Raw genomic sequence first — 27,430 nt, forward strand, 5'->3', positions numbered from 1 at the left:
CTTTGAGATCAATCCTAGGATAAATAGATCAGGTCCATTAATTTACTCCCTCCTCATTCCTTCAGAATTCATAAAATACTTGCTGCTGTTTAGGCTGCAAATAGAACAGCTTATTAATAACTTCCAGAACATTTGGCCTGGGGCTCATGTTAGGAGTGAAGAAGCAGCACTCCTTACCCAGTGATGTGCTGGATCCCTTTACCACATTCCTAGGCAGCCTTTTCCAGTCCTACCATAATTTCCAGGGGTACAGCTGGGAGTGCAGGGAAGGCTGCACTTCAAACCACACAGGTCAGAAGAACCACTAGAGGCCAGGGAGAGCAGAAATCTTTCCATCACTACTAGTGAGATCCAAGAGAGCATATGGCATCACACTGATGTACACATTTATACTTTGGATCAGAGACTCTCACAATTACCTCTTCCATTTTTATTAAACTGACAAAAGTGAGATTTTGCAGTTGGTTCACAGATGTACATTAAGTAACAGGCAATCATTTTACTTGCACATCAACACTTCCCACATTTAGTGAAGAATCAAAATTTGAAAGCTGTTTCCCGTCCCCCCCCCCACTCTATTAGTAACGAGGGTATTCATTACAGCAGCTTAAACTGAGGGAAAATACGTTCCTTAGCTTGGAGAAAAATATGTAGAATTATCAGTGTGATGCAACACTGGCTGAAACTTGATTTCACAACAGTCATTGCACCAAAAGGTTTGAGAAAGTGGTCTTCAGAGACAAACTTGTAAAAAGTAACAGAAAAGACAAATTGTGCTATGTAATCTCTGGGCATCACATGGCTGCAAAATTGATAAGGAAAACATTCTGGTTTAGTTTGCCTATGAAGACAGTAAACAGACTGTATGACACAATTGATAACAAACATTCCTAATGATTCCTAGCATTTATTGTTGTGACCATTCTATTTATTACAACCATACCAAGCTCCAAGCTCTTTTGTAACATGTCAGAAGCTACTTCACAATCAACCATTTTTCAGAGTGGGGATTATTTCACTGACATGAACAAAACGTTTGGGAGTCTGGCTAAAAACTGAGGACTCTTACATGCAATTTTACTTAAAAATTATCACATTCATACTTGGCTGCATAATTCTTTGAAATTCTGTCCAAAAATCTCAAAATTTTGTTCTTCTGAAAACAACTGCCATTCCTTAAGTCATCTCAGGATGTCTGAAAAAAGGTGAATTTAACTCGACCTTATATCTGCAACAACAACCAGTAAAATACTTACAGGGTTACCTGCAAAGCTTTATTTATGAATCTGAACAAGTTAACTCTGCCTCAAGCAGCAGCTCGGGCTGGAAGTTCTGCTGTGCTTGGAAATAAGCTTTGCAATGTTCCCTCTGGAGATACACCAAAGAGACCATCATAGAAAACACAGCACTTCAGTAACTTGGCATCCCATTTCCTTGTCTGGACAGAACACTCTGACAAATTCAATCTGATTCTTAAAATGACTCCACTGGAAGATCAAGAAGCTGAATGTAAAAAGCCACTGAACAGGCTCCATCTCCACTTTGCTTGGCAGAGGAAGAGCCCCTGTAGCTCAGGCCGGGCAGGAAAGACCAGACTATATTTGCACACTGTACTCCCTAGTATTTTCCAAAACAATTAAAATTTGGCAGCTATGTTCTTCCAGACTCCCTGGACCTGGTCCAGCCTGAGCAGCAGAATCAGAGTGACACTTTTCCAGCAGTGACTCTCCACACATCCAGGAACTGCTGCTGTTGTAAGTGCAACCAGGGGGGTGGGAGTATTTCTCTTCAGTGCTCTCACTGCCATCACTGCTACTGTGCCAAAACATGCAAGGTGAAAGCAAGTCTGTCACAGGGGCTGCAGCTTTCAGGGCAGCAAATGAGGTGAGCAATGCAGGTTACAGAGACTTATAGACAAATGAGGGACAAGCAAAATGGGTACAACTGAATCAGAACAGTGGCAGTGAAGGAGGTGTATGTGTGTGAAACCAGATCAGAAGACACAAGTGTAAGCAATAAAATGCAACTAAAACCAAACGAGGAAACTTTAGATCCTTATCTTAGCTGCTCTCAGAAAGAAGCTTGGACAAACAAAAAATTCTCCCCAATTTTGAGATTAGCATGCCTTAAGGATAACTGCTAGCCTTGGCTAATTCTAGCTCCATCAGCTCAAGCTGTAAAGGGGCATGGCATCCTTTGGTAGGCAAGTTTAGACTATAAGGAAATTTAGGTATATACAACCCTTGGCATCCTTTTTTCCTTTAAAAAAGACAAATGAAAAAAAATCAGATGCAATCAGAACCCACATTAAGTGGCAAAATACAATAGTCTAAACTAGTAAGAGCCCAAAGAAGCATGACTTACATTCTCCTAATTCACTGCCCCCATCCAAATGCATAGTTGTAATTAATTTTAAAAACTATATTAAAATAAAAATAAAATCACATACCTTTTTTTCTTACAGGTGTCTCCTCCTCTTTCTGCATACTGGGTGAGCCTGTTCAGGAGAATCAACTGTCAGTGATGCTTCTGTCCTTAAAGCTTCTCTTGCAATTCACTGATTAAGTTAGGAGCTCTATGTAAATCCAGAAAGGGGGTTGGAGGACAACTAGAAAGGAACTTGGTTTCCTTTAAAAGAGAACCTAATTAAGGAAGCTGAAGGATTGTCTGGACATGCAGATTTTATGCTTGTTACTTGCATTTATCAAATATCACACTAATTCTGTGACTAGGTTAAGCTCTCAGTTGCCAAGCCATGGCACATCTCCCATTTTATAAACAAGTAGCAAAACAGCAGATGTTTTGTTCACTTAGCCTGCTTTTCTGCATTAATGGCACAATTAATTATCCATTAAAGGAATTTAAATAGCAGTGATCCAAATCCTTCCATTCATTTAAACTCCTTGGTCTTTGTTGTCCAGAACCAGAGGTCTGCAGGTGAATACCAGCCACCACCTCAGAGTAAAACTTTCCTATTTATTAGTTACTTCAGTTTGTACTGGAAAACAAACACATTTGTCTACAGGTGGACACATGTCATATCTACATAGTTATTTATTTCCCCCAAATCTCCTCCTTAATCTTCCTGTGCTGAATAGGACTCAGTGTGGCTGCTAAACAACAAAAGCAAAATCCTTCACAAGCTGCTGTAGGCTCCCAGAAAATCCCATCAATTTATGATTCAGAGATGGCCTCTATAGGTAAGAATTCCACAGATCCACAGTCCCAAGAAGGATAAAAATGCTTCCTGATGACTCCACATGTCAAGAACTGCACTTAATTACTGCCACTTCAAATTTAATTTCATACCAGATACTTGGGATAGCAAAAAAACCCAAACATGAACATCACAGTTTTATGTACAATTCTGTTTCATCAAAGAGTTCTTCTCCCTTTCTGTCTTCCTCAGGAAACAAGGGAAACACTTCCTCTTCCTCAAAAAGTCTTATGAAAGTATTTCTGAGCTTCAAAAGTGATGAGTTTCAAAAATACAAAAATGAGAACAATTTGAAGTTGCTCCCCTCCACTTTGAGCAAATTTTTACAATTCCACTTACTTCTAAGAACAATGAATTTGCTGAAACATATCTAGATGTCAGGAGCCATCATCCATTCCTACCTGTTTCAGATCTTTTGGCTCATCTCTCAAAACTCAGTGCTTTTTTTCAGCCCTCCTCCCTCTCTACTGGCACTTGCTTGGTTCTGTCCTGCAGAACTTCTGAGGCAATGAAGATGGCAGGCTCTCTGTAATACAAACAGTATTATTCAGTGACAAAGCACTAAAAATAGACTAGAATGCACCTTATTCTCAGAGGAAACAGTTCAGCAATAAAGACTTCAAGAAGTTGCAGCTGGTATTTACTTGAGTTTCAGAAAACAACTCACTGTTGAAAAAAGCCACTTTTCCCCTTTCCCAACAAAGTAGCACCCTAATTAACAAAAGGGTTCCAAGTTGCTTTTGTGCCATCTCAAGCCCTAACAAAAAAAATAGACCTGAAAGGTAGGGTGAAATTTTCATATATGCTCAACAGTTAAAGGTTCTCACATTTATGTAAAACAGCAGAGAAGTCAGATAAGACCACTGCACTGAACTTGCTAAGATAGAAATGAATCACTGAATCAAGGACTTGCAGAACAAGGTGTCTGATAGCCAGCTACTGCCTCCTGTTACCTTACAAACAAGGTATACACTACTACCAAAATCATTTATTCTTGGGTTTACTGATAGCAAGACCTTTTTCTTTGTAGTACACACAGAAAAAGCAAATGAGAAAACAGAATGCTTTTCTTAGAAACTGCCTCACCTAAGGTGCTGGAGACTTAACTTTCCTAGTTCTTTAACAAAATTATAGCACAGCGTATAAATATCTGGCTTTTCAAACATAGTATGATCAGTATGCATAATTTTCACAACTGATTTTACAAATACAATTTACAATAAAACTAAGAACTTCTGAAAGTTTAACAAGCCAGGTCCACCAGGATACTGCATAGGAAGAAGTAACAACAAGCAATTAAATACTACTTTTTCCATGAAAATAAACTGATACTGCTATAACCATCAGCCAGGCTACAGCTACATTACTGCACGACAAAGATACACACATTAACTACAGTTGGTACATTTTTCTTATTTATTCAAAAGCTAGTGGATGACAAAAAGGGTTAAAGTGTTTTTACCACCTATTCATTACATGAACAAATACTTAATCAAAAGGGACTTACTTTACAAGCCCCTCTGTCCAAAAACCACACACAAATTAGTTTTTATACACAAATGTTTATTTCTCAAATAAACTTCCCCTTTAAACACAAGGAATGAAATCTAAATCTTCATAAAGATGGATCCAAAACAAAATCCCTCCAGTACATTGTAATCACTGTTTTGTTGGTCACTACTGGCTTTTAACTGTTTAACATCAAAAAACAAGGACATATTTAAAAAATCATGCTACTGGATACCTAGCTCTGCCTCTGACCAGCTCTACACTGATCTCCAAAATTTTAAAATTTTACATCATGAAATCCGAAGCATTTAACTGAACAACAGCTGTGCATTAAACACAAACAACTGAACAATAAGATTATAAGATGTAATCAAGTTCGTAACGAATATAGGTGTTCTTCTCGTCATTATAGATTCTTGGATAATGTGCTATCAGAGCATCCTGTGATCCGATGTAGATTGAATTATAGATCTTCCAATAAACATCTCTGACTTTTCTGGCAGGGTGAAACAAACCCTAGAAAACAGAACAGAACAAAATATAATCAAAGCTTGAAGTTCCAATGTTCCTTTATTGAATTAAATCAGGCGTTGCAAAATAAGCATTCAATAAATGGGCAGACCAGACGGGCTCTAGAAAAAACCAGTTCTATGCAATAACAAAATACAAACAGTACTTGCAAGAATATACATTGCAAGAGATTTTCACTTTCCTACTGATGTCAGTATCTTCATGCTGAGGTCCCCACACTGCAAAAATGTGACATTTCCTATTTGCAATTTTTTACTAAAATGCTGTCACACTTTCTCTACACTGACCTGCGTTACTTTAATCCTTGCTCCCCATCTGTTAGGAGAGTTTTAATTCCACGGCCAACACAGGCACTGTGCCATGTGCCATTACACAGAAAAGGAGCTCTCAGATTTTACCACCCCATTCACATTTAGAGAAGCTGAACTGTCTTGTATTTAGCTAGCAATACTAAGTTTAATCAAAGCACTGTTTTATTGTGCTGCACTCTCCTAAATGTCTCTGTTTTTCCTGGCTAATGATAAATCATGACTATTAATCCTATCCTCTCATTTATTTATCTCACTGACTACTTGTCATAACCCCTCCCACAGCTAATTAATTCCCCAGTCATTAGTTCACATTCTCAAAATCTGTGAGATGCTTCCAATTTAGAAATCAAAGTGCCAGGCTATTTTAGTCAACTCATATTTTAAGTTACCTGCTCTTTCTACACGAGTTCTGTGATGTAATCAGCTATCTCCCTATACCAAATCCTCTGTCTACTGCCAATTTCCACTATTCAAGTCCTTGGCACAGAATACCCTGTTTAGATAGTACTTTGGAGAAAAAAGTCAGTTTTTCCTTTGCTGGAAATCATCTTTTTTGTCTCTTGAAAGAAGTCCTGCCTGACAAGTGCTCTCTGCTGCCCCAGCACACACAAAGCCATACCTGTAAACAGTACTGTAACATCCTGCAGGGCCCAATGGCGACTCTGAGGCCCTCCAGAGCCCCCATGACTGCCTGGATGACGTGAGGAGAGGTTTCAAACACATTGGGCCACACGTAATTTAACAAGTGATTAAGGGAATCTTCACAGCCGAAGCCATAAACACCAAGGGACATGTGCTGCACCACAGCGCTGGCTGTTTGTCTGTGTACAAGATCCCTGCAAAGAGAACACTGGGTATTAATCAATGAGACCTAGAAGCAACATAATTGGACAAGCATAATGCTTCTTTTCAGTAACACTTTTTTTGAAAGCACTAATGACATTTTTAAGCCATACTTTCTGACAGCAAGAGGCAGAGTATCAAAAATCAGTGAAGTGAAAAAAGATGGGAGTTTTCTGACAAATTACTGCACTCCAATTCCACAGAAGCACCAACAACAGCAATTATCAAAAGCAGTTTTAATAGAAGTCTTGATACATTGAAGATGTTTTTAAAATTTTACTCTTCAGAATTATTAGTAGAATTGGAGCATATATAACCCAAATTGCTTGCAAATAATGACTTCCAAATTATGCTGGTCACTTAAAGCCTTTAGCAAATAAGGACAATATGCATATTTGCTATCATGAACCATCAGGTATATACTTAAAAACATGACCATGGGTAACTGTACCAGAGAAGTGCACTCACCTGTCCATTAAAGCATCTTCAAGCAATGGTGTAACAGCATAAATGTAATCTTTTCCCATCTCTCCAATGTATTCAAACAGGAAAGAAAGAGACTTTAACACACCATTCTGGACATTCAGTTCTGGAACTCTGTATTCATTCATGAGTGCAGGCAGCACTGTGAAAGGTGAGCATGTTTCAGCCACAATAGCAATTGCTACTGTAGTACATACTCTGTTCTGCCTTTCCTGTACTTTCAAGTTGTTTAGCAGTGTGGCCAATACATCGTGAGGTCTGGAAGAGACAACATGGGCATTCATGTCAATAGATTCAGTGAGGATTTAGATAAAATTAGTTAAGCTTCAAACAAGTGATAGAGAAACATGGCTTAGCCTCCATAAAAAGTTTAGAGAATTGGGAAAAAAACTGAACACTAAAAATTATTTATTTCCACAGCCAAAATTTTTTACTTTATCTAGACTTGGCTTTCTCCCTGTCTTCTTTCCTCCTCCTGTGAACTCTGGAGGGCAGCAGAGCCTCCCCACTCTTACTCTGATCCCAGAGGAAATTACAGACTGTATAAAACCATAAGCATTGACAGAGATAGGTTATGTCCTGCATGCAGAACAGTTACAGCACTGTTGGCTGCTTGCTCTATCTGCAGTCAGTCATCAGTCACTCACAGAACACATATAAAGGTGGCAACTGTGCTTCATTCTAAAATGTGCTGACTTGTAGTATGACTTTAGTGGGAACAAACCTTTAAAAATCAACAAAACTACTGATTTGGTGGGGGAAGGGGGAAAAAAAGAGAGGAGATAAATTATTTAAAGGTAAGTTTATGAAATAATACAAAGAGGGTTTGAATGCACATCACAGCACCAAAAATTCGTGAGACAACAGCTCTTACTCCCAAACAAGACTCTAACCATATTAGTCCACAAATTTAGTTCAGAAGTGCAACATCCTATGTTACTGAAGAATACATGACTGTATTCTTCAAAAGGAGTAAAACCACGTCTGCACATATAAAGCATGGAGAAGTTTGACTATTTCCCATCAGCAAACTAACAAGCATCACTACATTTGGTAACGGTGTGCAGAAGTGGATAAGCATTAAACCAACTTACCCAATAGCTTTTGCAATATAACCAAAAGTGTTCACTGTGGCTCTTCTGATAGCTTTCTTGTGAGCTTTTAATAATTCAAGCAGTTCAAAGCAGATCCTCATCCATTCTCTTGCAGAAACATACTCTGCACCTCTGAAAGAGAATAAAGTGAGTTATCTCTTCAGTGATCCAAAAAGTTTTAAAATAAATCACCTATTCATTTGCTATTCACAGAGGTAACAGCTTAAGCATTTGCTTTATTAGATAATTTAACAGTGTGTCTGCTAAATACCTGAAGTTCTTCAGAAATATCAAGAGATGTGACACTAAATACCCAGATGCCAAACTTGAACTTTTGCTACAATAATTGCCCACAAAGGTTAGTTAGATATTTTCTCATTACTCAGCTTACCTGTCTGCAATACGCCCAACAAGATCAATACAATTTTCCTGTACTTTCTCATGTCTGTTCTTCAAAATAGGTGTCAGCCGTGGCAGCAGGTCTTTGATTGGTGGTGTCATCTTGTGCATACCTATTGAATTCAAAGAGGCACATTTAGTTTTATGGTGTTTTTTTAAATTTTGCTCTTGAACAGCCAAGTAATCAATACAAAAACATACCTATAACATTGACAATAGCCTTAAGCGCTCCCAGTATGCTGCCCAGTACTTCAGGATATTCTTCACCCAGGTACTCATACAAAACAACACCCAAGTGTCCCATCAGTTTTTCCTACAACCAAGTAAAAAGAGTTAGAAGACAATTCTCCCCTCCTCTCTCATTACTATGACCTGCTAGAGCAAATCTGGAAGAGAAGTCCATACCTCTTGACAAGTCTTCATGACAACTGCAGTACGAGAGATCAGGTCAGCAGCCTGCTGCCTGACTTTGGCTGATTTGTTGTTCAAACGCCACAAAACTGTACCACAGATCTGTGGCAAGTAGGGTTTCACTCTTTTGCCTAAAGCATTAACCACTGTGCCAAAACCATTCAGCATCACAGAATCCTGAGGGTAAAAACAATAAAGGAAAATCAGACAAACAGCAACAGTGCATTTTACCTAAACTTGTCATAATCTAAAATTGCTTTTAAAATGCTAACATGCCAGAGATTGCTTCTGGATTTCACTGATTAGAGCACTGATATTTAAAAAGGGATTCTAAAAATCTAACTTACAAGCACACATTTCTGTATAAGTAACAGGCTTAAAATCACAGTGAACCAAATACTCCAACAGCTGGCCATACCTCTGTTGTCTGTTCCTGAAAGGCGTATAAAATACCATCAATGAGCTGCTCTTCCAGTTTATGATCAATGTCTGCTGCCCCCAGATTTCCCATTATCTTCTCAATTGTTTCCATGACCATTTTTCTGTACTGCTCAGCCTCATCTTTCAGGTCATCCACAATTCTAGAAATAATTTCTGCTGCTCCAACTTTATTTGCCAGCTCCACAGTGGTATCAACCAACTGAAATACAGAAATGTTAAATAAGCAAACATTAAAAGTAGTTAAAACTACTTTCTACATCTTGAAAATAACGTCCCCAGTCTGAAGAAACATGTTCAGCCCACTATAAAAAACTAAGTTTTACCTTTAGAAATCATACAGTGTTTTTAAGAATACAAATGGGGTGAACCACCCCACCCTGCATCTGATGAAGACATTCACAGATGTAAAATGTGTTGTGATAACCTCCAAAGAACCAGAAAAGTCTTAGCTACACAACTTCTAAATTGCTAGTACAAATAAAAATCAAGTTTCAGGACACAGACAAAAGTAAGTACCTAGCCTGTGTGAACATTCTAGTTTTCTTCTACTGTAACTTACTTCCCAGCTAAAAAAACACCAAAAATACCTGTCTGTAATTTCTTCTGTCCAGTGCCATTCTGTGCTGCCAGAAATGTTTGAAGAAGGGTGGCAAGATTTCTGTTTTAATGTAGTTTGCTTCAACACCATCTGTACCACAACACTGCTTTACCACCTGACAGGAAATAAAAATCCAACAATTTTAATCTGGTGTAGGGTGTGGGGTGGGTGATTTGGGTTGGGATTTTTTTGCTTTTGTTTGGATTTTTTCTTTTTTTTAATACATATTCAATACCAATGCTAAATTATCATTCTGACATACCTTCAACACAATTTTTTTCATCTCTTCATCAGGAGACTGGAACTCTCTGATAAGAATCAGCATGACTTCCCTGGTGTAGTAGTTTGCATACTCGGCATCCATGAGTGGAATCAGGTAACCAATCGCCTTCAAAAACGCAGCCAAACCCTATTTAAATGCAAAATATGTTTCTAATAAGTTACAGCAGGTACACGTGCATCTCAGTTCAAACCAAAGAAAGTATTTTAGATTTACCTTTCCTCTGTGCTGGCGTATACCCTTCCACAAGGGCTTCAGGACAGAGTCAAATGACTCAATACCATAGGGAGTGGCTGCCTCAGCCAAAGCAGCAATGGCCAAAGCGCTGATGGTGCGAACTTTCTGCTGCTCATCCACCAGCCCTGCAAGACAGAAGGGTTTAGTACCACTTCTTGTACTCACATTTAAGTTAAATAGCAAAATTAGAGGAGGAGAGTAAAAGGGACTAAGTTATTTTCAGGAATACTGAACCATTATTCATCTTTATTCCCCTTTTCAGAGTTAACTGAAATGCTTCTCAGTGTCATAGCAACAACAAAACCAGCACCTTACTGTTACTGTGCCTTACTGAGGTAAGAAAAATTTTCCAAATATAAAGTCGGCAACAAAAAGGGAAAAGCAGAACTTACCATGCTCAATAATTTCAACCAAGCTCCTGAGATGAGGCAGGATAGCACAACCCATAAGAATAGCAATCTGCTGTACAATCTTGATGCCAGTGTGTCTGGCCTGCCAGGATTTTTTGCTTTTACAGACAGCTTTCAGGAAGGGTAACAGAGAAGGAATGCCCAGAGCAGATGCAACAACAGCAAAGGCTCGAGCTGTTGTATTTCTGACATATTCATCCATGTTATCAATATCAGGTCGCATTGTGGAGATCATTGTTGCCAAACCTGCAGCCTGCAGGACAAAACACAAAACATACCAATTGGATTTATGAACAGCAAAGTTAACTGTTCTGACATGCCTATAAACATGCAGATACATGAAAGCTAACTTGGTACTTTAATAAATGATGGAATTTTACCTTAGCCAAGTTGGAAATAATTTCTCTGCCTTCCACTCTAGCATAGTAGTCTTCATCAATCAGCAGTGGTTCAATGACGACAAGGATCTGAAAAAGATAAACAAATTAATACTTCCTTACTAATATTTTCTTTTGTTAGAGTCCATGAAACAGATGATTCCGTTAATTCTAGCTTAAAGCCTTACAATGATCAGGAAAAAATTAAATCTATTACAATGGCTTTTATACTTCTTAAGTCACATGAGGATGTAGTCTGGAGATACTACCTAGATCAGGTAAGGTCCTTCCCACCTCCAAATATGCATATATCATATTTACATTATGCCTCAATACTCTGAAGCCTACACTCCAATCACACCATAAAAACTTGGAAGTTTGTTTGAGAAACATGAAAGTCAAATATGTTTTTAAAAAGTGGTATCATCCTCTTCTAATATGCACACAAAATGCAGGAAGAGGAAATCAGAGATGAAACAGCAAACTGCAACAGACCTTGTGTACATATGGTCGAACCAAGTCATCCAATTTGTAAAGAATTCTGTCAATGACTTTGACGAGCAAGTGACGCTCCTGATCTTCGAGTGTTGGTGACATCAGCAGAGGCAGGATCTGATTGAAGAGCGGCCCTGCTCCGAATTCCCGAGCTTTATCGGTAATTTGCCGCAATGCAGCCTGAACAAAACCAGAAAACATGCCAATTAAACTAAGGAAACAACCCTGAACAATCATAAAACAGGTATGAACCAAGTTAAAATGTAACTGACCCCATCCACAGGCTTCCAAATACTTGCCCCAACCAACACAAAATTATTCCAAGCAATTCCATGCTGATCTGTTACAACACAAATGTGTGATGACAAACACCCTGTTTTCCATCTGCATCACTTTTTTCTTGGGGTTTATTTCTCCTTTTTTTTGTTATTTTCCTTTACTAGTATTATTAACAAATTCTTCTTATCTCAGTGCACAAGTTCTCACTTTTTACTCTTCTGATTCTCTCCTTCATTCTACTAAGGGAAATGGGGGGAGAAGCAAGTAGTTGTGTGGGGCTTAGTTTAGTTGGGTTTAAACCACAACAGATAGCAAAGCTTAGGTGATCATCTATCTTCAATAGAATCCCATGGACAACTGAAGCTAAACTTGAAAACAAACACCAATTTTTGAAAAATGAGATTACATAAATATATCTGACAATTCATCTTACCTTTCTCATGGGAGGTGTGCCGTTCTTTATTTTCAGAAGTAATTTCATTATTTTTCTCTCCTTCTGTTCCTCAGGACTCAGAGTGGATTCATCAACATCAACCTACAAATAATTCCAGAAAAATTAATGGGCATTGCTACATAACCAAAAGAAACCAGGAAGTTAAACCAGCATGAGTGCAATCTCCCTTACCAGCAGCTTGTCGAAGTATTGGATGTCATCTGGTTTCAGGAATGGCAGGTTGCCAGATGGCTGGTCATTGACACTCTTCATAGTGCGGTCCTCTGTCTGCATGTGGAATCCTGTCATCCCCCCCAGGGGCGTTGGAGTCGCTGTGAGCTTCCGAGCAGGAGTGCGGATGGGCACGTAACCAGCTGGGGGTGGGAGAACCTAAAGAAAGAAGAAAAAACTTCATTTTAATTGCAACAGATATAAAAACAAGAGGTAATCAAATACAAGACATTGCTTGAAGTTATAGCTTTCACTTTATTTGTCTGGGGATTTGTGTGTTATTGCATACAGCAGATCCCATGCTGCCAGCAATACAAACTCACCCTAACAGCTTGTATTTGTACTTATCCTGTACTGACAACATTTCAGAAGAAAGCTCACTCCCACTGCTGAGAGCTTGAATAATAAATTGTGAAGTCTCCAAGGATTAAAGAAGCACTCCAACAACTGAATCAACGTAGTGTACTTGCTGTATTCAGTATTTGTGACCCTCTTCACGTTTGTCTACATCTGGACTTACCATTTCTATCACTTCATACAGAGCACATTTCTGGCCTTGACAGGCATTTCCAGCACTGAGAAGCACAGTAGTGATTTGCCTGTGAGATCACCTTTAGACCCTCACCTTTATAAGGGATTTACAATAAATCAGTGACCAAGTCAAACAAGTGTGTACAATCAATAATCAATACTCAATGTGAAACATTCTACTTCTGGGGAAAAAAAAAAAAAAGGCAGTAATCCCTGGTAGATAAAAAACATAATCATAGTCTGCTATATTTTAATCCAGATGAATTACCTTATATCCTTCAGGAAACATAGCATCCAATTCCTCATCAGAAAGGGGTCTGTTTCTCTCATCAATTTCCCTCTCCCAGCGCCAAGCCTGCAGTTGCTCAGGAGTCATGCTCATGATGTGACCTATATTCAAATTTAACAAGAAAAGTATTTTAAAAAATCATTTTGTATGCAGAAGGAGATGATTTTTTTACTTAACTTTTAAATGCTCTCGAGTAGAAGTTTCCATAGCACCTGAACTCTGTAGCCAAGTAAGATATCAAACTTTTACAGAGCGTTTTATCAACTCTTTTACTAAACTAAAATATCTAGAATATATCTAAAGCAATAGATATGTAACCTTAGTCTCAATTCCTCTCCAGAAATGAGTTGCTGTGGACAGTGCCACAAAAATAGTAAACTGAGCATGCACTGACAGCTTTCATACAGTCAGGAGAGCATGCTGGGCAGAAGCCTGTTTCAAAAGACAATACAAAAGGAAATGCTTCATTCCCACAATACAAAGTGAAACCTTGGACAAGGGACTGAGCTTACCTGGTGTAGGGGTTGCCATGTTCATAGCTGGTGTACCAATGGGTGTTTTGCCAGGTGTCAGAACAGGAGTGCTGCCCCCCATCTGGCTCGCAGGTGTTTCATCCCAGCGTGACTTCCTTTTGCTCGCTCCTGGGGTTGGTGTCTCACCAATGGAGTCACCACCTCTATCTGTACGAGGTGTCTCAGCCCAGCCACTGCCGTGGCCCGGAGTATCTAAGGAAAAACAAACCCAATTTTCTCAGAAAGCTGAACAGTATATACTCCAACTGTACTGTCAACATTCAAATCCATTTTCAGTATTAAATTAACAAACAGTAGGCAAAATGTAAAGACTACTTTCATGAATATTGAAAAATGCAGGCATTACACTAAAAATATACAATAGAGAATTTGTTTTATGAAAAAAGTGTCATCATCTTGCTAAACCTTAGCATAAAATGATATGATTCCAAAAAAAGAGAATTACTGTGGTATTCTAGGAATTGAACAAAGTACTCCGTGTACTCCCTGATAAAAGCATTAGGTAACAAATGTTTCACTGTTCTCTAACACAAAAGTCAAATTCAAATTAGGCAGTGAGAGGCTTCTCAAATTTTTATATTATTTATATTTTTTATATTACTTATATTGTTATAAATGATTATTATTTCCATTTTATTTTTATAACAACCCCTTAAAAAAACCCAAAACAATTAGAAAACAACACAAACATTATGAAAATTATTTCAACGTGTGCATCTTTACTGTGTCCTTTATACATTAAAATCTCAACTTGCAGTAGTCATTAGATATGAGAAAACTGTGGTTTCATATTTGAACTGAGATACTTTCACAGATGCCACTCAAACACAGGTAGAATCCAAAGCTGAGAACTCAGACAAGAACAACTCCCCACATCAACCACTAGATGTCAGAATATAATTACATCTTGCCTGGTTTCTGAGCCCACTGTTTACTTAGCATGAAAAAACCCAGTACAATTAACCATTCAAAACCTATTCTGCACCTCCCAGTTTGCCACAAATACCTCTTTCTGTTTTGGGGGTTTCATCCCATCGATTTTTCCGTGCACTGGAAGTGGCACCTCCATGGCCTGGTGTTGCATGACCAGGTGTGTCCCGGCCGGGTGTTGCAGCTCCTGCTGGTGTATGACTGGGAGTTGGATCCCAGATTTTTGAGCCTGGGGTGGCACCTGGAGTTTCACTACCCTTTGCACGGCCTGGAGTTTCGTCCCATCGCAGAGATGGGGTGTGTCCGGGAGTCTACACAAGACAAAACCAAAAGTATCAGTATCTCATCCTATCCCATAAAAGACTGCCAGTTGTTCTTAAGTACAGTAAGAGGATTAGCACTGAAAACGTCTTCTGTAGACAGCTTCTGTGGACAGCTGATTTTAAACTTAGTTTAAAGCAAAACTAAGTCATTACCTCTGCTTGATCCCAGCTGGATAATTTTTTAGGTGTAGCACCAGGAGTCTGATCAGCTGTCTGATCCCAACGCCGTTTGCGTTTTGAAGGTGGCTGAGAAGCGGCTCCATTGACGACTTTAAGCTCTCCGGCTTTAGCTTTTTCAGCTAGTTGTTGCCTAATTTCCCTCTGTTCAAGAGCACAAAAAAATCCGTAAGAATTCCTCAAATTATACCTTTAAAAGAGTTTTTTCAATATCTTTTTATATTTTTGAGGTTTTGCTCAAATAACCTGCAATTAGCTACTGCTTTCATTTCAAGGCCACCCTTTTTCAGATTTCTCTATATTGACAGAGAAGCTGCATTTGAGGGGCTGTTTTTGAATTAATTTTTCAATAAAAGCCATTCTTACAGCAAATGCACAGAGAGTTTTTAAAGCTATCAGTTTCTGTCACTGGTAGGTATATGCCTTAACATCACTACCCATCTGTTTTAAGTAAGTACCACTTCAGTAAATTAAAGGTGGATGATATCCCATGACATGAAAAAAGCCCTGAAATTCTTATTTTAAATCCTGAGATGACAGTGCTAAAACACCACAGTAACAGAGACTGTTTTGCACATATCAATGGATTCATAAGCAGTAAGATTGCCAAAATTATGAACTAATTCCTCACTTAAGACAAATCAATGTTAGAAGGCACTAGAACTACAAGGTCTTGCTCCAATTAGCAAGATGCTACTGTAGGTATTATACAAGAAATCTGTTTACATTACCAAAATCTTTTTAACTATTAAAATAAATTTTAAAGCACATTTTTTGTTTTTGTCCTTTTTTTTTTTAATATTTAAAACCAAATGCCAATCTCATACCCAATATTAGTACTGCAACATCAAAAGCCTTTTAAAACCTTCCTGGCTTTCCTACACAAAGAGCTCACAAACACAGGCATCTCTCACACTGAGTAATTCTCAATTGCTGTTAGATTTTGTCTCTCTTCCTCTGAAACAAAATAAACAAGAGGGAATCCAAGTTCTACCAAAAATAAATCCAAATTAAAATATACTGAGATTATTTTTCCCTGCATTACTTAAGTATTACATAGAACAGATGTTTTAGAGTTTTTATCTTTAAATTCTACTGACTTTCAACATAGGAAGAACATGATTTTCCAAATAAAGGGGTTTTTAAGTCAAGACCAAGTCAAGAGAATTTACATTTCCACTTTCTTAACATGCTTTCAAAGGTTGTAACATGACACTCAGTCCAAGTGGAAAACCCTCCCCTCCACGCACCTCTTCTTTTGTTAAATGCTGTTCACGCATAACATCCATGTATGTTCTGGCATTCATTTTAGGGTCTGGAGTCTTCCCTCCTGCAGAAGAGAACAGCAACAGGAATGGAGCACAATGAGTACACGATAAGCAGAAACTATGGACTTCTACTGTCCTGCTCTAGTATTATATTATTCCATGATCATTTAATTTTACTTTTTGATCGAAAATTTTTAAAATTACATGTATCTTACGTTTATTCAGTTTGCTGATCAATTTAACCTGTTTGAACACAAACATAACTACTGCAGTTTCAAACAAATATTTTAAAGCCGATAAAAATGATAAAATGACAACACAGTTAAGAGTCTTCAGAAGTGATGGGTTCCTGGGTTGCTAATCCGGAATACGTACACTTTCGTGCCTTTGTCTCCATCAGCAGTTCTGACTTCAAGCAGCAGAATAGAAGCCTAGAAAATTATCTCTTTACCATTAGTAACACTTTGGAAAGATATTTATAATCAAAACATTACCTTGTGTAAGCTGTTATATCCTACTTGTTATCTGACTATAAATAACTATTGCATACCTAAGTAATGTTTAAATTGTTCTATCATAAAGACCCATTTATAAGTTTGACAAATCTGGACATGTCTCACAGACCTTCTAGTGTCATATTGTAACAGGGCTTCATTAAAAATAAAAATAAAACAAAATAAAAATCCCCAAAATACTGTTTGATGACATTTTCCCCCTCTTCTCTTCTCAAGAGACACTTGTGATTGGGATCTGAATGCAATACAGTACATACACCACCACAACAATACTCACAGGTAATGGGTTTTGTACACCATATGTTGTTTTATGCTCTGTATCTTGCATTAACTGAATTTTTAAATACTTTAAAAGAAGCCCAAGTTTATAGAAATGAGACTTGTCAAGAAAAACACTTCTCTTTAAGAAAAATGCACAGATTTGCTATACAAGTGGTATAGCTATTATACTTTAGGGAAAAAAATAAACTTCTTAAACATTTCTATGCTGAAGATCACTGCCCAATTGGCTGTGTCTTTCTGACACTAGCTTTGATAGGACTTTCCTTTGGAATACTTTTTCACCATAATCTACACAGGATGTGTTGAACTGCACCCTTAAGAATGCAGACAGGACTGGCATATAGCAGTACTGCTGTAGGAAAGAAATTAAGGACAGTTAGTATGGGCCTGTGAATTCTGACAATACATGTTTATATCAATTACAATTAAGCAAGTAAAATAATTAATATCCCTATTAATTCATGCAGGCTGAAATTCTCATTTATAAAACCTGCAAAATAGTTACTAATTTTAAGCCAACAGGCACCTTATTGCCACACGTGACACTCACTCACCTGAAGAAAATTTCAGACCCACTAAAACCCCTTCTCCTGACTTCCATTCTAAAATTATCAGAACAGACTTGAACTATTAATAGTATCAAAGTCTTATATATGCTTTTGCTTCTTTTAGCTATACCACCTAAAATTTACATAGGATGGTAAGAATTAGGTGCTCTACTAGCATTTCAAAAGCAGTAACCCTGTAAATCTATAACTTGGAATGAAAACTAGCAAGGTACTGAATGAATCTGAGCACTCAATACACAAGTTGTTCAAAGTACAACGCACAACCCAAAACGAAATGAAAAGAGAAACCTTTAACCCTTTGTGTTTCTATGGCAATGGCTCATTGACAATTTTCTTGTCCTTCTACCTGGAAAGAAAACTCGTATTATAAAGATGAAGAATATGGCATCTAAATTTTCAACCAAATCTCTATGAAAAGGGGATGTTTAAAACAAAACTAAGTTTATAAGCATGCCAACAGAAATCAAAGGGCTAAAGACAATTAAAGACAAAAATTTCATAAAGGGTATAGAAAAGCCAAAAAAAAATTACCATCTGCAAAAGGATCAAGACGCTCAGGTGAAATTATCATCATCCGCCTGTGCTTTTTGTACTCATCTTCCCGATCTGCAATCTTTTGAGGCCGGTGTTCTGCAAAAGGATCATACTAAAAACCAAGAAAGCCTGTTAGTCACGGATTTAAGAAGAATAATATGAACAGTATCTGGTACTGTATTCATTTTCAGTATTATTAAAAAGACTTAAATTTTTTTTTGTTTCAACTATGCAGGAAATGTCAAAACACTATACAAACTTAAATTTTACTTCCACAACTAGAACTTCAGTTTTTTAAACAAAGCAGTTCTTGTGAAATAATTTCTGATAAAAATTTGGCTTTTTAAGAGTTTATTCACTTGTTATCAAAGCATTTCATGTTGTCAACCTTTCCCCTTCTTTTTGCAGGGTGACTTAATGCTACTTCTTGTGCTTTTAAATTTTACAGAAAAATACTCCAGGAATACAAAACAGAGGTGATTACATTTTCCTTAAGAAACAAGCAGTATAAAAGATACTAAGTTTCTCAGTTATTTTAATGAAGTATCTGACTTCAATTTTTAAAAATTTCAATAGTTTAGTGGCTACATTCATGTTGGCTTTACATGCACAAGTGCCAATCTTTATTGTCCTGTGGAATTCCAAACTAAAGCAGTAACAAGACTACAGCAACATTTAAAAAACCATAGCTGTTAACACGTATTTCCAGAAAACAAAACCTGTTATTAACACTTGTTTTCCTCAATGCTTACTAGAGTATTTTATTGTGCCTTCAATTAAGACATACCTGTTCAGTAGACTGTGGTATATCATTAAGTAATGCCACTGGAGCGTGGTATCCTGGCTTCTTCTGGCCAAGCAAACTTGTGGAAGGGTAGTCATCATCATCCTGTCAGTAAAGACATGGTGAATTTGTCATGCTGGTATTTTATTTAGATAAACTAACATCAAATGAACATGCTGTGGTCATAGAAAAGATGAAAATGGACAAATAGAATAGGTAATTCAAAATTTTAGCAAGCTTTCTCATATAGCTTTTCTTACTATTCCCAAACCAGTGAAACAGATAAAATTGCTCATATCACTGCGAAGGCTCAAGTATTCTTCAAATGCGACATTTAATCAAGTATGCTATCTACACTAACTAGACAAAGTCTGCATTTCATATCAGTGCTACCATTACAATTCCCTAGTTGGTCTGTGAGAATTGGTGCAGAGATATTCAAACTATTTTTCTTATAAGCCACCTATATATATGGAACAAGATTTAATAACCCTATAAAAAGCTTCAGAAACAGTGAAAAAATCAGAGATCAATTCATGTCAGCTCAGTTACACTTAATCACAGTGGCAATAGCAAGCACTTGCTTTTGCTACTTCTTCACTGGTAGTCAGCTTCTATTCAATTATTTACAGCAACCAAAAAAAAACTGCTCATAAAACTATGAACTTTTTCAGTGAGCCCCAGAGTAATGGAAATTATTAATAAGGTGTTCTTAACAAGTCTGTAGATGATGCAAATATATCACCGAAAAAAATTAAAAATCTCACATATCAACTAGTACTAAACAAAACAGTCTTCCCCATTCTTAGAAATATAATTCTCCCAGTATAAAATGTTGTTGCCTACGTACTTATGATAAGGCCTATAGATCTGACCATTCCTGCAACTGAAAATATGGTCCAATGTTTAACAGTAGAAATTAACATAAGGTAATTTTACAAGCAGGATACATAAGGAGAACACAACACAGTGAAAAAGCCAATTCTTAAAAACAGCTCCGAAATTTGAACCAGGAGTCTTAAAATAGTCACTAAAGTTTGTTGGCCTAAGTCTTATTAAATTTTTACTGTAATTTGTAATCTCAGCAGCAGTGACAAAGTTAATTATTCCAGTCAAGGCTAATATTAAGTACCAGGCCACAACTTTTTGCCTTATGCTTGGGCCTACAAGGCTCTCAAACCAAAATTTATTAAGAACAAGCCAGACTTAGAACTGCAGCCCTGACAAGGAGGACTTGGGGGAGCTGGTGGAGGAGAGGCTGGACATGACCCAGCCATGGGCACTCACAGCCCACAAAGCCAAACGTGCCCTGGGCTGCATCCAGAGCCCCGTGGGCAGCAGGGCAAGGCAGGGAATTCTGCCCCTCTGCTCTGAGATCCCAGCTGGGACACTGCATCCAACTCTGGGGGCCCCAGCACAGGAGGGACAGGGACCTGGTGGAGTGAGTCCAGAGGAGGCCACCAAGAGATTAGAGGAATGGAGAATCTCTCCTTTGAGGAAAGGCTGAGAGTTGGGATTGTTCAGTCTGGAGAAGAGAAGGCTCCAGGGCGACCTAACTGCAGCCTTCCAGTACCTGAAGGGAGCCTACAGGGCAGCTGGAGAGGGACATTTTACCCAGGGCTGTAGTGACAGAACAAGGAGAAACTGCTTCTTACTGAAGGAGAGTAGGTTTAGATTGGATATTAGAAAAGAATTGTTTTCTGTGAGGGTGTGAGGCCTGGCACAGGTTGTTCAGAGAAGCTGTGGATGCCCTATTCTGAGAAGCACTCAGGACAAGGTTGGATGTTGCTTTGAGTAACCTGATGTACTGAAAGGCATCCCTGTCCATGGCAAGGAGGTTGGAACAAAATGATCTTCAAGGCCCCTTCCAACCCAAATCCCTCCAAGATTATGTGCTTCCCAGATAACACATACTTGGTCCACTACAGCTTTAATGAAAATTTGTTCTACTTCAAGCAACTGTTACTAAAAATTATTCAAAATCAATTCTGAAATAATTACATTGCATGCCCTAAACAAACAAAATAAATGAAATCACTTACATCTTCCAATTCAGTTGCTGCAATAGAAGTGACATATCCAGCAAATCTGCTGTCGCTACCACCATAGATTTCTTGATCATAATATCCTGTGGAATCAAGGCCTACTCCTTGTGCTTCATCAAGAGCAGGCTTTTTTCCTTGAATTTCTCGAATTTGTGCTTCAATATCTAGGGTAAAGACATACACACAAAAGTATTGTTACACATACATACAAAACATAGTAGTCATGTTACTGTGTACAGCAAACAGAACCTTTTGTCCAAACGCAAAGATTATCATTAAAGAAATAAACATATGTGACACACAAAACTACAAAATCATAATTCATAAGCTGGTATACACAAACAGCTTTGCCTCACATCTTAGCGTGATCCAGCACAGAGTACTTCAATTGTATGGCTTAAAGCAAACTATTTAACTCACTGTTACCATATCTCATCTTCTGACAGAGGTAGCAGAGCAGGGAATTTACACCACAGCAGTATTTCTCAACACTACACTAACAAAACTTGCATAACAAATGTAATCCTCTCACTTTTAAAAGCCTTTCATAATGTTATCACCAATTTTGCTGATTTAAACAATTCTGTTAAAAAGAATTACTGCAAAAGATGTCAAAACTGAGATTTAATAAAACAACTCTGTGTTGCTTTTTCTAAGATATCACAAGGTTATACTATCTTTGAATAAGTAAAAAAAAATCCCCAACTCTAATATGCCACTGGGTAACAAATTAATTTTAAAACCCCAAAACTTAGGACCAGGTTTTTTTCACTCTGGCAGCTCAAATGTTATTTACTCATCATCATTCCTTGCCTGCACCACCATCTTTGAAGACTACTATTCTTCTGGTTAACAAAACACCCTTCAAACAAGACAAATGGGAGCTCTGTCATTCTTGTACTGACTCTAATCAACTCTGGTGGCCATCTTTGACCTTAAAAATTTGGTACTTTCAGAAAGAACATTAACTTCTTAATCCCAATAACAAGAAACTAAATTAAACCATGCCTTCCTCCCATCTGTTGTAATGCAACACCAAAAAAAATTGCAGCAATCCAACTATCTTCAACAAATATAACTGTAGGTATATTGAGGCACAGCTGTGTAAAAATTATTATCGTTTTCACATGACTTTTGAGTTAATAGACATGGAAAGACAATTATCCAATGTAAATTTAACTAGGTCAAAGAATTACTTTAATGGCCAAGAAAACCCTCAAGAGTTAAATTTAATGGCTGCAGGAATAGAAAGGATCATTCTTGAGAGGAAGAATGGGATTACATGGTATTTCATGTAAAAGACCCTTTCAACATCAATAATTCTGGGATTCACCCTCTCCCACCTGAAGTGGTATTGCCTTCTACATTAACTTAAAGGAAATTTTGTTCACATATAATCTTGAATCCTGAGTATTCAATAATTGTTCACTACTGTTGCTCACTTCTCTTTTCAGGATGAATAAATTTGACACACTTTTAGCATCAAGCCATCTTGCAAAAGACACTATACAGTGTTATGCAACACCTGCTAGGAAACCTGACAAAAACATGAATGATTTTTTTAAAGCTAAGATTATTACTAATGCAAATTATTGGATCACAACTGCTTAGTTTAAAAGTTTAAAATGTCAACACTGCAAACTTCAAGTCTTAATGTCACAGCTAGGTCCTTTTCTTATCACACACTGCCACTAACAAAAAAAAAAAAAAAAAAACCAAACCACAACAACAAACAACCATAAACCCACTGTAAGCCAAATTATGCCTCCTGTACAAAGGTATGTCTTCTAGAGAGGCAATTTAACAGAGTTTTACCTGACAGATCCTTGCCATATAGCTATGAGTGAGAGCAGCAGGACTAAATGTTCACTTAGCCTGAAAGAAACACTGACTTCGTGTGAAGCACCATAAACCTGGCAGCAAATCAGCAATTCCTGCACTGGTCTAGTGAAGAAAATTGGCAGAAAGAGTCCCACAGACAGAAGATACACCCTAAAGGTATAAAGGAGAATCTTGCTCCAGCCACTTCAGGGCTTCCACTGCACTTTTGCAGCTTTCTAAAGCAGAGTAACTGCAGTCACCTCTGTGTTACAGAAACTTGTGATGCCTTAAGCTCATGAGAAGCTGAAAGCTCACAAAAGCCTCACACTGCTGGCCATGAGCACGTGCTGAACCCTGCCCGCGGGTACATCCTGCTCCCTCTAAAATCCAGCACAGTCATGGGGATCCCTAGGAGTCCAGAACTTGGAATACATTGCTCCCCAAGGTGTTAGTTCCTGGAGAAACAGCAGAAAGAAACTACTGCCAAATCAGGGATCTTTCTCTAGCTCTCAGAGGCCTCTGATGGCCTACAGAGGCACTTACAGTGTCCTCTTAAGGTATTCCACTTCTGTGGAATCATCCTATGGCATGGCTACAGATCCAGTGTAACTCAAGTACCTCCTCCACAGACTTGTTAGTTATTTCTGTTTCTCCCAGAGTAGATAAAGCTCCTGGTTCCTTTTGCAGCCTGGTGCATTGCAGTACTGGGGTGGAAGGGAATACCTGGAGTGTCCACCTCTACCAAGGGTAACACTATTAGCACTGAGTGGGTGATGTGAGAGTACAACCCCATTGTTTCCCTTCTTTCCAAAGAGCAGTTACTGGAATAAACATCCTGCGTCTCTAGTGGCACACTAAGGCCTGACTGAACATCCATAGCTGCAACCAACCTCAATACAAAAAAAGCCTTGCCTACAGGATCATCATGCCTTACCAACACCTGAATCAACCAGGCCATACAGCTCGAACACAGAACTCACCAATGAGTCCCCTGCACTGCAGGAAGGGCCACAGAGATTTGCTCGTGCATGGCCTCCCACCTCTACTATCACCCGAGTTAAGTAAAACAACTGAGGGATTTCTGCAGTAGAAGTGCCAATACAAAACATTTTCCTATTGATAGTTCTTACCAACACTTATCATACCAAGGCCTTGTCCTCTAACATTATTTTTAAAACAGCTATATTTCATTAAGAGGATAGAGGTCTCATTCACTCCGTGCCTTCTCCTTTAAATTGCAGGGATTAGATCTGTTGGCAGGGTAAGGAGCACTCTCATTTTCCCACAGCAAAACCTGCTGGGTTATCCATGCTAAAAAACAAAGTCTATATAGACTCAACAAACCTTACTGATAGCCACCCTAATTTTTAACTAATGCCACACAGCCTCCAGGTGCCACTTTAAATGAAACACTCTAGAGAGAACACTCCACAAAAGCCCTTGAACCAGGAGGCCACAGGCAGCCTGTGTTTGGAAAGCATCACATATTTAGGTGGAAAACACTATTTGGATGTTCAAGATGTGTCAGCTTCTTTGAGCTAGCTGGCACTTCCTTGCAAAAGCTCACACCATATTTAACAAAGCTCTTCAATAAAAAGCAAATTAGAAAGAGTAATCACAAAGCTTAAAGACACATTGTGCAAAGCAAACTACTTGTTTAATGGCTTAGCCAAGCAGGACATAATGGAAACTTCACTCACAGAGAAACAGTAAAGGGAGTGGGATATAGGGAAAAAAAAGAGGAGGAGGATAATATTCTATTGATCATTCCCTTTCTGTATTTTACTCAATTATATATTTAGGTATTTTAGCAGAAGTGACTTTAACGTGCAGCTGATTTAAAACACACCATAAATGCTGAATATTATTAAAGTCAACACACCATAAATGCTGAATATTATTAAAGTCAACACACATGAATTCAAAGTCTCTGAAGATCTAGCTCACAAAGAGGCTTTCTTTAAGTACGTGTTCTGTTACCACACGTGTAGTTCTACTCTAAACATTGAAAAAAGAAAGAAGACCCAGAGTAAACAGGTTCTATAATTTCATTTCTTATCATATTTTTGCACATTTATCTTGCTCTTGCATGGCTTTATTTTTAGCTACTTTAGCACTCTTACACATGCTAGACCTATTATGTTTGAAGACCTCTGTTCCTTTCTGAGCAAGAAAGAAAATTTATATTAAAAATGACCTTCAACAGCATTGAAAGCTCACACATTTATTGAAGCTTTACAAGCTGCCACTTGAACCTTTACTTTTCAGCCTCAAGCACAGAGTTCTCCTTTAACTGCAGCTGACACAACCTCCAACTGTTTTGATGCCTCTTTCAAGCTGTATCCTGAACACATCAATCAATAAGTATTTAACACAGAGTACACATATATTTAAAATATTTTAAGATGATTTAGTAACAAACAACTCGGTTCCAAAGATTAGTAAGGAACTGAAAAAAGATAGGACAGAACTTGGAAGCAAAAGAATCAAGCTGCTCAGCTAATGCCTCCTTGCTGGGAAAGACCCTTATGTGATCATACCCTGCCATACATATTTTTTCTTTAACTATCCTCCCTCTTAAAACCTGTTCTGATACAACACTAATCAAAACCTGTGCAACTGGAAGCACGTCGATGTTTTCACCGAAGCCAATGCATCACCATTTGCTCCTATAAAAAAGAATTTTCAGCTCACTCAAAAAAAAAAAAAAAAACCAAAAAAAAACAAACCAAAAAGCAAACAAACATTAAAAAAAACCTCAACAATTTTACTACAAAAATCTCTTCAGGTAGTAGGAGAGGCAGAGCACTGTGATGGGTAATACTCACTTGGGTACTATCTCACACAACCCTTAAGCATGTCACAGCAGATAAACAAAAGACAATTTCTGTTATTATACCAAAGTTCCCTAGAATTCTTTTTTAAAAAATCAAATTAAAATTTTTAAAAAGTGAAGACAACAGTTTAAGCTTTTCTTCATCCCTAAAATCACATCAGGTCTGTAGTGTTAAAGACTACACTAAACCCATTTCCACGAGAGATGATGGCTTTCCATTTGAAAGGTTTTTCAGTGCAAAACTGGGAAAAAAAAAAAGAAAAAAGAAAAAAAAAACAAAAAAAAAAAACCTAAAAGACGATTAACACCTGGGCGCCCTGCCCACCTCACAGTGCACAACCAGCACTCAGCGATAGTTTTTGATTAGCGAATTACGCATATAAATCAAGAAAAAATACAGCACATCACCTACCGTACACAGAAACGCATGCGAAAAACCCCAAGGCAAAAACACAGAAGCAGTGTAATTCGAAAAATTATCCTCCGGCGCCTGAAAATACTTAAGCTCAGGGCAAGCCGCTGCCAATGCCCACAAAGAGAGCTTTGATTCCCCCTAAGAGCTGGAAACAGCAGCGCACACAGGCACACGGCACCTTCGAGAAGAACACACCGCCTGGGAAAGCCCTCAGCCGCTAAATCGCTCAGAGAACCGCTTTCCTACGTCAACACCCGGCCGCCAGGAAGGCTGTGTAAAATGGCAGCTCAAAACGCTCCAGCCCTCACGATCCTTCCCCTCCTTCGGGGCACTTTTCTCAGCAAGCACCGTGGCGGCTCAGTAGCAGCTGGGGCCGTGCCGGCTTCCAGCGACAACACCCGCTCTCCCTCCCTCTCCAACCCGCTTAGCGAGGCCAAAGGGCTCGGGCAGGGGAATAAGCGGGCGCTGTCGGCATTTCTGATGCGAAACGCGCATCAGCACCGCGGGGTTTGCACAGCGCACCGGCTGAGGCTCGATGGGCGGCAGGAACCGGGGGCGGGGAGTTTAGCGACCGAGCTCCCCCGCACAGGCCTGGCCGCCGCTCCGTCCCACGCCAGCACAGCGAGAGCTCCCCCTCATGCCCGTCCCCCGCCCGGCCCGGGCACGGTGCTGACGAACGCAGCCGCCATTACACACAGGCCCGGTCCGCCCTGCCTCCGCCCGACGAGCCGCGCCTGACGCCGCCGGGAGCCGGGGAGAAACACAAGCAGCGGGCGATGTCCAAGCATGGCCCCATCGGGCGCGGACACGAGGCCTTCTGGGCTATTTTTACCTTCGTGAGTCTTGGCGATCTTCGCCATTTTGTGCAGCGCCAACGACGCCGAGGCGGAACTGGCGCGACCCCGCCGCTTCCGCCACACGGGGCCGCCAGAGCCCGCAGCGCGCAGGCGCGGCCGCCGTCCCGCGGGCCTGGTGCCAGGCCCCGCCCACCGCCTGATG

At 38.9% G+C, this 27,430-nt stretch overlaps 1 protein-coding gene across 4 annotated transcripts; it reads right to left on the reverse strand.

The window, feature by feature from the left end:
• Positions 1-4,610: 4,610 nt before the first annotated feature.
• SF3B1 (splicing factor 3b subunit 1) lies at positions 4,611-27,358 on the reverse strand. 4 transcript variants are annotated; one of them, XM_033064737.1, is made up of 25 exons: positions 27,264-27,358; positions 21,357-21,523; positions 19,318-19,419; positions 18,528-18,642; positions 16,613-16,692; positions 15,339-15,506; positions 14,939-15,173; positions 13,912-14,124; positions 13,379-13,500; positions 12,541-12,738; positions 12,349-12,450; positions 11,637-11,816; positions 11,145-11,231; positions 10,747-11,017; positions 10,334-10,479; positions 10,100-10,246; positions 9,827-9,952; positions 9,217-9,438; positions 8,793-8,975; positions 8,589-8,700; positions 8,380-8,500; positions 7,989-8,120; positions 6,880-7,152; positions 6,188-6,404; positions 4,611-5,242 (listed from the first exon to the last, which is right to left on the reverse strand). In XM_033064737.1, exons 1-25 carry the CDS (start codon positions 27,289-27,291, stop codon positions 5,084-5,086), a joined length of 3,906 nt encoding a protein of 1,301 aa, XP_032920628.1. In that variant the 5' UTR covers positions 27,292-27,358; the 3' UTR covers positions 4,611-5,083. The 4 variants fall into 4 exon arrangements, with proteins under 4 accessions (XP_032920628.1, XP_032920629.1, XP_032920631.1 ...); XM_033064738.2 differs by lacking the exons at positions 18,528-18,642; positions 19,318-19,419; positions 21,357-21,523; positions 27,264-27,358 and adding an exon at positions 17,006-18,483; XM_033064740.1 differs by lacking the exons at positions 4,611-5,242; positions 6,188-6,404; positions 6,880-7,152; ... (15 more) ...; positions 14,939-15,173; positions 15,339-15,506 and adding an exon at positions 17,006-17,061.
• Positions 27,359-27,430: the final 72 nt, after the last annotated feature.

This window comes from Catharus ustulatus, chromosome 7 (assembly GCF_009819885.2).
Source record: "Catharus ustulatus isolate bCatUst1 chromosome 7, bCatUst1.pri.v2, whole genome shotgun sequence".
Lineage (NCBI taxonomy): Eukaryota > Metazoa > Chordata > Aves > Passeriformes > Turdidae > Catharus > Catharus ustulatus.

Bases quoted from the DNA above. Each gene is read 5' to 3' on its own strand.
- SF3B1 (XM_033064737.1), bottom strand. From the start codon at position 27,291: ATGGCGAAGATCGCCAAGACTCACGAAG. The intron at 13,501-13,911 runs GTAAGCTCAGTC...ATTTGAATATAG, and splicing joins CATGGCAACCCCTACACCAG to GTCACATCATGAGCATGACT. The intron at 5,243-6,187 runs GTATGGCTTTGT...TCTGTTTTCTAG, and splicing joins TGTTACAGTACTGTTTACAG to GGTTTGTTTCACCCTGCCAG.